Here is an 11,375-nt window from a genome sequence, read left to right as displayed (position 1 = left end):
CGTTCCGTTGCTTGCAAATGAAGTTTTCTGCTTGTCGCTACAAAATGCAGACAGTAATGAAACGTGATACCTTATTATCTTTAGCTGGACCTGAGATGTCCATAGCTGTATCGTTTGTACACTGTGCTGTGGGCATTGACCGCAGCTGCATGTACTGACTGTACACTAGTGTCTAATTACCGACGGTAGCAAGCTGTGGGATCAATGGTGGTATCTAACACTTCTGTTACACCTCATTCGAAACTAGGTAAGATTACCGGCATTAGACGTTTCCTTTTTGCGCGAGTCTTCACACCCTTTAAAACTATCGATCTGTGTCCAAACCACTGCTACTAAAATAGTAGACTGTCAGGAAAATCTGTTATTGTTATATATGGACAATTGTACAGGTATCATCATCTTGATAAACCATTTATATTATAAATTGTACGATAAAGATATGTATCCAAGGGTCTGCAAACAGATCATTCTGGCAAAATTAAGCTTACATGAATGTTTTTTTGGACATTTGAGTTTTATGTGTGGACATTTACACTTATTGCTCCTGCAAATTGAGCTTCTCTAAAATCAGTTATTCAGATGTTGTAAACATACAGTTTAGAAGGTACACTATATTTATAATAGACACGTACAGTAAAGTAGTTATATGTACTTTTTCATAATACATGTAGCATTTTCACAAATTGCAAACTTTTCTCCATGCCAATGCATCACTGTGGAATTCTTGGCTAAGCCCTGTAAAGCAGTAATATAGAATCAAATATAAAATCAATGCATAAAAAAATATATGCAACTTAGTATTTGCTTGTTCTTTGCTATACTAACTACTTCCAAATTGCACACTACTTTCGAGCACCCATTCTCTCCCTTCCTCTCCTAGCACCCATTCTCTGTCCTTTCCTCTCCCCCCCCCTCCCCCAGGTGACCCTCCCACAGAGCCGGTATGGTCACTATGGTGATGCACACTCAAATCAAACTAAACCTGTGATTCTCTTCATTGTTTCTGTCAAAGCAGAACACAGTTTTACTTTCACATAGCCACTAGGTTCTTAGGCAATTAGTTATTCAGTCTGGAAATATTAGAGGACTATGGAACCCCTAGGTGGACTATGGACCCCTAGGTGGACTATGGACCCCCTAGGTGGACTATGAAACCCCTAGGTGGACTATGGAACCCCTAGGTGGACTATGGAACCCCTAGGTCGTATAGGTCAGTAGATTGAAAGCAGCACCAGTTTTATGCTGTTAAACGAGGCCGTCCCTCAACCCCTGGCCACGAGAATAGTTATAGAATTGATACAAAAGAACTTTAAAAATGTCATAAAAAATTAGGTAAGAAATAATGACAATGTCTCATTTAATTTCAACAAAGGCCACATCAATATAAATATTTCACACCTTATCGAATAAATAAAAATCTACATATATATATCTACATATATATTTATAGCTATACATAGACTTCAGAGAAATCATTTGTAGTTGATACTCATCTTTTTGAACCTGAACTAATCAGATGGGACATCCACCTGTTGCAAAGAGGTACTAACATTATCTGTGTGGAAATAATATAGGTACAGCTGTCATATATTAGAAAAATGGGCTGGAGCTCAGAGACACAATGGGAAATAACCAAAAGTTATTTTTTACAAAAGCAACAGCATGAGTATGAGTAAAAGTCAAAATTCCTTGTGGTATGTGCACAAAGCTGTAAGTACATATATGAGTACTGAATCTAGCAGAAGTATCTGTACTATAATTCCAAAAAACAGGCCCTAACCGATTACATTAAAAGTACACAACTATCTGTGACTATGTTAAAAAATGGGTAAAATTACATGGGTAAAATTACATGGGTAAATAATTAATGGGTAAAATTACAGGCTCAATTAAAGTCTGGGACAAACATAGTGTCAATCTTAGTCAATGACTGTTGATTGTGATCATGAAATCTTGGGTGAAATGGAGGGTGCTTTAACTGCAAATGGTGCTATATCAAGGCTTGACACTAAATAAAATGAAGAATACAAATAAGGGGACCCAGTGACACTTGCCCTGGGGTTCTTGATACTTCTGGAGGTGTACTCTGTTTTGATGACATATCAGTGTCCAGCCTGATATGACACACACAGAATACTTAATCCCTGAGCTGAATGAAAACGGGAATAAAAACCTTTATACATACTTAATTACTTTATTACTTCACGCATCGATAACGGTCTACCACAGAATCAATTCGCTAGACTTCAGCGACTTCAAAATACCGCTGCACGGATTGTTGCTTTATCTAAAAAGTCTTGTTTCAAAAAACCAATTCTTAAAGAGCTACATTGGCTTCCAGTCTTTCACAGAATTATTTACAAGCTCCTGTTAATTACCTACAAATCATTGAATGGCTTAGCTCCCTCTTATATCTATGACATGCTCCAGGCATACACATTCCGACGCAACATCTTCGCTCCAGTAACATGCATTTTCTTCAAGAACATCGGCCTAAACATACATGGATTGGGGTGACAGATCATCTGAAGTAGCTGCTCCTCGCCTCTGGTAGGAATTACCGCTACAACTGGGATGTTGTGCTTCCCTCACTCCGTTCAAAAAACTTCTGCAACTCATCTTGTACGTCAAGCATTCATCAATCTTAAGCAGTAATTCATTTTCTCATTCATTTTTTCTCTCCCGTGCCTTGAGCACCCTTCCGGGTGGATATGCGCACGTTATAAATCACTATTATTATGATTATTTTTAATAAATACTATGATTTAGGCTTATCTGTAGTTTCAGCTAATGCCGACAAAGTTTTCTCTGTCGAGTAAAGTTCATACTGATCTGATCGGAGTAAGTTTATCCCGCCAAGTTTCTCTCTGTACAGGAGTACCACTTTCTTATTCAACTGATAAACCTCATCGTTAGCTAGGAAGTCATCCATCTGTTGAGAAGAGACAAGCAAAAGTCCCTCAATTATCTTGGGGAATACGCCCAAAAGAAGCAAACGGAGTAAGGCAGGGAATACTAACATATCCAAAAGTCCATTGAATTGGCGCAAGGGGTGATCAGAACAATGGCTAGGAAACATCATGGTAACAAAATGACTCTGTTATTGTATCCAAGTCTGTTGGTTCTTTCCCATATATGAGGATCAGGTACCCAGTTCCTGAACCTTGTTCCAACCCTCCCACCCCACCCCTACCCCCACCCATATTGAGCCAGCGAATCCTATGAAGTCCATTTCAAAAAAAATTCACAGGATTGTCACATATGGATACATGGACTAAACATTGTGAGGTACCCAGCTGTTCTTGGATTGTAACGGTTCATATAATCTTAAGGTCACAAAATCAGCAAACTTACCCCTCCCCTGGGTATGAGAGGAACACCTAAATGGAAATACTAGTGACTCTTCAAGAATAAAATTTTTTCTTCCATTTGGGAAGAATTTGTTCTGAATGTCTTAAGGCTTTAAGTAACACAACAGAAGTGAACATGGATGATGAAGGAAAATACACACACACACACACGCATGCACGAACATCGTGACATATATGCAGATAAATTAAAGAAGAAAACACATTTAAACTGACTCACATCCATCCATTGGCAGGCTGCTATCTCAGCACGACAGTGTTTGATAGTTTCTGTCAGTGGTTTTAAGAGGCAAACAAAATAAAAATCGGACTGCTTGTATCTAAAATTTGGAAGATGCCTGAAGCAATGAACGGACTGGAATTCCGAGTCAATGCCTGTTTCTTCTCGGACTTCTCTCACCACTGCTTTGGATAAAAATTCGCCTGAGAGCGACAGGGGAGGGGGAAAAAAGAGAGAATAGAAAAACGGAGGAAGAAATTGGTTAAAAGGACCCTTAAAGGATTGATAGCTAATTATTACACCATTAGAATTAGGAAGCACAGAGATATATGTGATAAGGAATTTTTTTTATTCTCATTGTTTTTAAAAACTAATTCATATGGCTATCTATGAGTTAACAGAGACTTTAAGAAGGGGGCCCCGGTAACATACTTTTTTCCCGATGACCTGACCTGATTATTGATTGTCTGAATAAACAACATTACCAAGAACAAAGATCAATATAAAGCTTTTGTTCCAGTGAGACTGAAGGGAAATGAAATCAAAACTACTACTAAACGGAACCAGTCACATTTCATTCACAATTGCGACGTTGTAAATGTAAATCCGCCCAAAAGCAAGTAGTCCTTCAAGTTCACCTTTATCCACTGCTCCACCAGGAAGCTTCCATCTCCTTGGCGATGTAGAATAGAGCTCTTGTATGACTAATATCTGATTTTTACTGTTGATAACTAAACCTCCAACACCTGTGGGAAGGGAAAATATAAAAATTATCATTTTCCTGAAGAAACTTTGCTGGTAAGACTGTGTCAAATCATGACAAGAACTCTGTTCGTTTTTTATTGCAAATTTGCAAGTATTGTTCAAAATTAGGCCTAGAGAGACCCCTCACCCTAATTATTTGTCTGCCCCAAGGTGTTTTTTTTATAATTTTTTTTTAGTAAATGGATTCTGAGTTCCCCCACCCTCTCCTCCCCCCTTAACAGCCCTTACCCTAAAAAGTAAGTCTGCCTATACCTCTGGACTATTTGTAAACACAAAGCAGACACACGTACCAATATAATGGTTCGCAAAGGATGGTAGCATATTTGGTTCTGTTTGAGGCAGCCATCTTGTCATCATCACATAATTTTCTTGAGCGTGATGAAATTTGAAACCATGCTACAAACGAAACGGAATGTTATATAATATTTATGATTATAGTACAAAAAGGAAAGTTAGACTTGAGTGAAAGATATGTTTCGAACATCTTTGTTAATTTATTCATTTTAATTAATTGAAAATTCACCTCAAAATGATTACGTCAGTGAACCCACTGGAGCTTTCAGTTATATCTCCAAAGATTGAAAACTCTGTGGTAACCTTGACAACAGAAGTGCAACAATAAAACAAATTCCAAGCCAAATCTTCATTACTTGTAACACAGTGAAGGAATAAAGAATTTTTGCAATTTCAAATTTGTAATATTATTGATTCCCCCCCCCCCCCCAAATTCTGGAATATTTCATGGCTAGACACTATTTGCATCCAGAAATTGCAGTAAGCAAAACAATAATTCTTATTGACCTGTTTGGTTATTCCTTTCATTTGTAAAAGGAAACTTGGTTACTCAAGCTAATGAACTCCATTGTAATGGCATTTTAGTAACACATTAATATCAAGTACCTATCACCAGAAAATCACCTCAAAATGCAAATATGTCAGTGCATTTATATCTGTAAGGATTCAAAACTCTGCGATGACCTTGACAAAAAAACTGTCGCAATAAAAATTTTAAAACTCCAAATCTCAATCTTTCATTACTTGTAAGAAACTGAAGGAACAAGAATATTCTCAATTTCTGAGAGTGTGACATAACGACAAACTAATGATTGGTGACCATAACTTTCTAGCATGATAATTTTTAAAGACATCATTGATTCACATCAAATTATTCTAAAGAGCTAAGTGTCATCGTCTGAGATGTACCTTTGCCACTTCACCGACAAGATCTGCATCTTTAAGGAATATTTTGATCCACACTCCTCGGACACCTTCGCTGCTCCACACTCCCAGACTCTCTGAAGGCAAGAACAGAAAAATTCAGAATAAGAAACTCCTTGTTTTATAAAGGAAGAATCCCTGATAGCAGTTCACATGTCGGGGTGACTGTAGATGCAAAACTAAATTTGATATATTATGGAAGCCCCGTTAACATTAAATGCTATCAATCTAGATTGCATATTCCTGGAATGTATGATATGTATAAACACAGCAGGGACTACTTAGTCTATTACAAAGACCATTAACATATAAGCACCTCAAACTTAGGTATGGTATATTATGGAAGTTCTTTCAACACTAAATGCTAATGTACTTGAATGTAATATGGGAATTTTAAGCAGTTAGGTGGAATTTTCAAGCAATTTTAATCTTTGTTCGACAATACTTTCTAACCTGCCAAGTTCTGCATAAACATGGTCCAAAGCAATTGCTCAGTCGAAGATACCATTTTAATTTTAATCCTTTTTGTCGTCAAATGAAAGTTAATGACCAAGATTCCATTTTGGTTCTTCACAATCTATCATCTGCTTAATACATTTTGGTCATATTTGTCACAAATTCTAACACAAATCGGGAAAATATTTTTTTGACTATTTGAGGTGGATATTGACTAATAACTACTCAAGCTAATACTGACCAGTCAAGCTAAATGGGAGTTTACTCTTTTAGTATTGATTGACCTCATCAATTGATCAAAATCAATACAAAATTTCAATTTACTCACAGCAGTAGACTGCAAGAAAATTCAATGGAAAACATGTAGAGGAAGTTCAAGTTCAGAAATCAGAATAATTCAAATTAAAAGTGACTTCAATATAACCTTTGAGCCTCTTTCCAAACTCTTCCAAATTTCTACTCTTGATATCTTTAGAAGAAAGGTGAATTCCACTGTATATGTCAGGTGTACTAAGTAAAGTGTCCATCTCGTACAAGCTGAAAAGAGAAAAATATGTTTGATGATTCCACAGAACTGATTCTGATTCTACAGAATCTTAAGATAAAGGCAGGGTCCATCCGTACCTAGGAGGGGTACACCAGACGAACTATGAACGAGTTCTATTTTCTATGAACGAGAACTATGAAGGAGTTCTATTTTCACTATTTCATTATCGAAATAGTGAAAACTATGCTGGTAGTATATGCATCACTACAGATGCACTAGAAGGCTCATGATTGGTCATTTGAGTGATCAGATATGAGGACTCATTCTTTACCAGAAATCAAAAGACTAACAACCGTAAAAGGATGAATTTGCCAGAATTTTTTGTCTTGATATGTCAGTCTACTCTAAGAGCGAATGAATAAAATTGAGTGCTAGTAAGGTTTCAGGGTATATTTATTCCTAATTTCAAGATATTTCATCTTTAAAACATAGTACTGTAACTCTGTGTAATACTTCTATGGCTAAATTAATGATGACGTCAACTCATTAGGTGTTCATTAGGTGTTCAATGTTAATTGAAGTTAATCCTAAAAAAACAAAACAATTTCATTTAACTGACATTAATAAACAAACATAACCATTTGTCCTTGATAAAATTGTGATGCATTAGATGTTATTTCAGGCCATTAATTATACTGTTACTCTTTGGTCTTAGGTCTACAGTAGACTTAAGTTACTGGAGTCTAATTTAACTACCCTTGGCTAGTCTAGTAATTTAGCTTCAACTAAGAGCTCCTAACTAACTACTTCGACGATTGTTACTGTTACTTAGCACAGTACAACCTCTTTGGTTGATTGCACACACGTAGTAGTACTATAGCCTAGGCCTATTGTGTGTGGAAGAATAGATTGCCTGTAAGTTTTCTTAAGTATAAATTTAAAGGTTAGACCTAGGCCAAATCTCACTTAGTTGGACGCTACATCAAGTAAGGAAAACGGACGTTGCTGTGGCTAATATTCGCTTTTTTAGGACTAGGCCTGGACTCGTCACCTAGTCACAACGTTACTTTCCATTACATATTACGAAAATGTGCCATTTAATAATACATAACCCTTCAAAATAATGGTATGTTCCAGCATCTACTAGACCGTTTTCTTTTTAATTTTAAGGCGCGAACATTAATACCTATCCAACAAAATCCTTGCAACTGCCCCATACGTCTTGACTCCGAAGGAAAATATCAGTGACATTCATCTTTCGTGTTGTTTATGGAGAATATGCCCACGAGCCTTGCAATAGTTCTTGGATCGTTCCATTCTTCGTTGCTTACTTTGAAGGGTGTTATGATTAAGCGGTTTCCTTCCTCGTCTCTTTTTTCGGACTTGGCTCCCTATCAAAACGAAATTCAACAATAAATAAGACAGGGTTGTAACTCAATTAGCATATAAATAAGATATGTACAAGTAACTACTAGTAATAGACGAAGCACACCTGATCTTCAGTTTATCGCGTAACACATACATATACTTACATTGTATGGCCAACAGTAGTACACAACCAACATAAATTTACCAGGCTCGACAAGGTCACAGCCGAACATCTCAAATATGCCCCATGCACACACAAACACATAGCAAATATCTTAAAGAGTATAGCCGAATCAGGAGATTTCCCAATTGAAATTAAACAAGGAATCCTAACTCCTATCCAAAAACCGGGAAAGACTAAAGGTCCACCAGAAAACTTAAGACCAGTAATTTTATTATCAACACTGAGGAAAATTCTTGCGGTTTGTGTGGCCAGGAGGATTCGTCCGTCAATTGATGAGCATATCCTCCCCATTACCCAAACTGCCTACACTTCAGGACGTTGCACAGCTGAACTTGTCTTTGCTTTTAAAGTGCTAGCAGAGAAAGCTATAACATCCATAGGTTACACTATAAATCTATTGATGCTAGATATGAGCAAGGCGTTCGACACAATTCAAAGAGGATCCTTGCTAACTGACCTAGAACAGGTTCTTGACAACGACGAACTTCACCTGATATCACTACTAATCGATAACGTCTCTTACACCGTCAAATTAGAGGGCAAACTAGGACTTCCTTTTAACACTAACATTGGTTCACCACAAGGAGATAGTGCAAGTGCACTATTTTTTATAACTTATCTAGCCAACTCTATGAAATCAGATGATAATGATATCGATGCAGTTATCCTGCCATCGCAGTTAGTTGATCATGATTACAGCACTACCACCACTAATTCTTTTTTCACAGTAGACCAACAATACGCTGATGATATCTCTTGGGCATCAACTGGTCAGCATATACTGCAAGACATCGAAAAACGAGTCTCTGACAAACTGGCAGTAAGAAATCTGAAAATCAATTGCACAAAAACTGAGAAATTTACAATAAAAAGAAAAGGAAATGACAGTTGGAAGAAATGTAAATATGTTGGAAGCTTGCTGGGGACCGAAGAAGACATTAACAGAAGAATTGGTATAACCAACGGTGCTTTCAACACACTGTCAAGCATTTTTAAAAGCAAAAACATAAGCCGGAAAATTAAGCTTAGGATCTTTGAGACTTTATTAAAGAGTATTTTTTTGTACAATTGCGAACTGTGGGGCACAACGAAGGATCTTGATCGCAAAATTGACACTTTTCAAAGGAGACTACTTCGAAATATTCTCAACATTAGATGGACCAATAATAATTGGTTATCAAATGATGAGCTCTACAACGAAACCAACCAAACACCTTGGTCATCGATAGTCGCACACAGAAGATTGAGATTTTTCGGTCATGTAGCAAGACTCCAAGAGGACGCTCCAGCAAAGGTTGCTTTAAGAGAAGCACTGAGACATACTGCTAAACCAGTTGGAAGGCCCGTGACTACATTGCTTGGGAAAATAAAATCGCAATTCAAGGACATTAATATTAACAATTTCGAAGAAGCAATAAACCTTGCGCAAGATCGTGATACGTGGCGGAGGTTAATCACTGAGCATGTCGGATAGACGAGACTCAACTTACTACTACTACTACTACCATATCATGGTGAAAAGTATAAACCAGTGAGTTGTTATGGAACAACTCCCTGGTATAACTACATTACGTGTTGACTATAAAAATGGCCATACAAAGTCTGTGTTATGAGCAAAAACCATAGAAATTGAAATCAATCACTTCCAGCGTAGGGGAAACTACTTAAGTGAACTTGAAAAGCTTGTGTATTTACTCTTGGCATCGATCCACAAATTCGACAAAAGCTCCGTCATCATTTTGACATGAAAGTAAGAATTTCGACATAACAATGACACACTTGGCATTGAAGACTCGCCCCAAACCGCGTGCGGCCATCTGAAAAAGTAAACTTTCTGTTGCTTGCAAGTGACGGTTTGTTCGTGTCGCTACCAAATGCAGACAGAAATGAAACGTGATACCTTGTTATCTCTAGCTGGACCTGAGATGTCCATCGGTGTTTCGTTAAGTTGTGGGTATTGACCGCAGTTGTATGTACTGACTGTGCACTAGTGTCTAATTACCGACGGTAGCAAGCTGTGTGTGTTTTCTGGCATCGATGGTGATGTCTTACATTTCTGTTACACCTCATTCGAAACTAGGTCAGATTACCGGCATAAGACGTTTCTTTTTGCGCGAGTCTTCACACCCTTTAAAGGTAGTCAGTATACTTGGCCCAAAATTATAGCATGCTATAATTGCTAGAAGTTTTGAAAAGTGCTTTCCGCTGGAGGTCTTTACTCTCCATATTTTTCGCAGAATTTTTAAGGAACGCACAATAAGATGACTGAATGTCCCAGTGATGAAACGTTCCTCGAATAAATACAGTATAAGAAATTTGACCTAATTAGGTGACTATATTTGAATATAACATATTGGGGCCAATACAGCAATATGATCAATGGCCCTACAATGAAGTCACAATTGCCAGGATATAAAACCCAATAAAAAAACATATGATTGTAAAATTCAAGATAAACGCGGTCGAAGGTTCCACGTTCGACATATTTCACGTTCGACATATTTCACATAAACAGTCGAAATACCCAGAAAAGGAACTTTCTTGTAGAAAATGTCAGAAAGTTTGTAATTGTAATCAAATAAACTGTGGATGTACTCCTAATTTGTTATTCACAAAGTCGAAATTTTGAGAGTGAATGTTGTTACTTGGCGAATGTTGTGGAAAGTTGAAATAAATTGCTCAAAATTTCTGTTTTCCACTGATACAAAAAGGCCAAACTTCAACTATCCCTCTTAATTTCGAGGAAAATGAGTGAAAGGAGTTAACTTGGATTTTGACACGAAAATTCGAGAATATATCATCGAAAATATGTGATGATGTAAAGTTTGAGATATAATTCGAAGTGTCGAAATAAACTAAACATTTCCAGAAGATGGTAATTGTTTGACGATGAACATGTAGCAACTTTGGTTCCCAACGAACCATCCATGTTAAATCTCGAGGTTATGTTTTTAAATTACAGTAATTACCCTTAAAACGGTCCATAGAAATTTCATTGGGCAAAAATACTGCGCACTGATTTCCTAGTCAAAATGGAATGAATTTTTTGTTTAGTATCACGAAACATGTGTTCCACCGTAACTGGGTGACCCGCACATAATAATATTAATAATAATTTTCTTTGAACTCGAGATCGTACTATCTAAATCAGATACCAGCCCCCCCTCCCACCCTCCCTCTCCCCCGCTCTCTAAAGATATACGTGATTCCGCTCCCTGATCTTCATCTGTCATTTTCATGTAAATAATTCGGCACCTTTCCGATTAACAGGTGCATTTTCAGGCAAACGGCAAGGTTAACCCTAACCAA

General features: G+C 37.2%; 1 protein-coding gene across 2 annotated transcripts; it reads right to left on the bottom strand.

Moving 5' to 3' along the window:
• Positions 1 to 2,483: 2,483 nt before the first annotated feature.
• On the bottom strand, positions 2,484 to 7,915 carry LOC139981549 (uncharacterized). 2 transcript variants are annotated; one of them, XM_071994016.1, is made up of 7 exons: positions 7,701 to 7,915; positions 6,452 to 6,564; positions 5,557 to 5,648; positions 4,644 to 4,749; positions 4,227 to 4,334; positions 3,589 to 3,791; positions 2,484 to 2,932 (listed from the first exon to the last, which is right to left on the bottom strand). In XM_071994016.1, the coding sequence occupies exons 1-7, from the start codon at positions 7,763 to 7,765 to the stop codon at positions 2,759 to 2,761; spliced, it is 861 nt and encodes a 286-aa protein (XP_071850117.1). In that variant the 5' UTR covers positions 7,766 to 7,915; the 3' UTR covers positions 2,484 to 2,758. The 2 variants fall into 2 exon arrangements, with proteins under 2 accessions (XP_071850117.1, XP_071850118.1); XM_071994017.1 differs by lacking the exon at positions 7,701 to 7,915 and adding an exon at positions 7,481 to 7,640.
• Positions 7,916 to 11,375: the final 3,460 nt, after the last annotated feature.

Source organism: Apostichopus japonicus, chromosome 15 (genome assembly GCF_037975245.1).
Source record: "Apostichopus japonicus isolate 1M-3 chromosome 15, ASM3797524v1, whole genome shotgun sequence".
In the NCBI taxonomy this organism is placed as follows: domain Eukaryota; kingdom Metazoa; phylum Echinodermata; class Holothuroidea; order Aspidochirotida; family Stichopodidae; genus Apostichopus; species Apostichopus japonicus.
The sequence above is the reverse complement of the archived record's forward strand: the minus strand, read 5'-3'. Positions and strand labels throughout refer to the sequence as shown.

Excerpts from the sequence above, each read along its gene's own strand:
- LOC139981549 (XM_071994016.1), bottom strand. The coding sequence starts at position 7,765 with ATGTCACTGATATTTTCCTTCGGAGTCAAGACGTATGGGGCAGTTGCA. Across the intron at positions 4,750-5,556 it reads TTGTCGGTGAAGTGGCAAAG|CATGGTTTCAAATTTCATCA; the intron begins GTACATCTCAGA and ends TTTCGTTTGTAG. Across the intron at positions 3,792-4,226 it reads TGGTGGAGCAGTGGATAAAG|GCGAATTTTTATCCAAAGCA; the intron begins GTGAACTTGAAG and ends TGTCGCTCTCAG.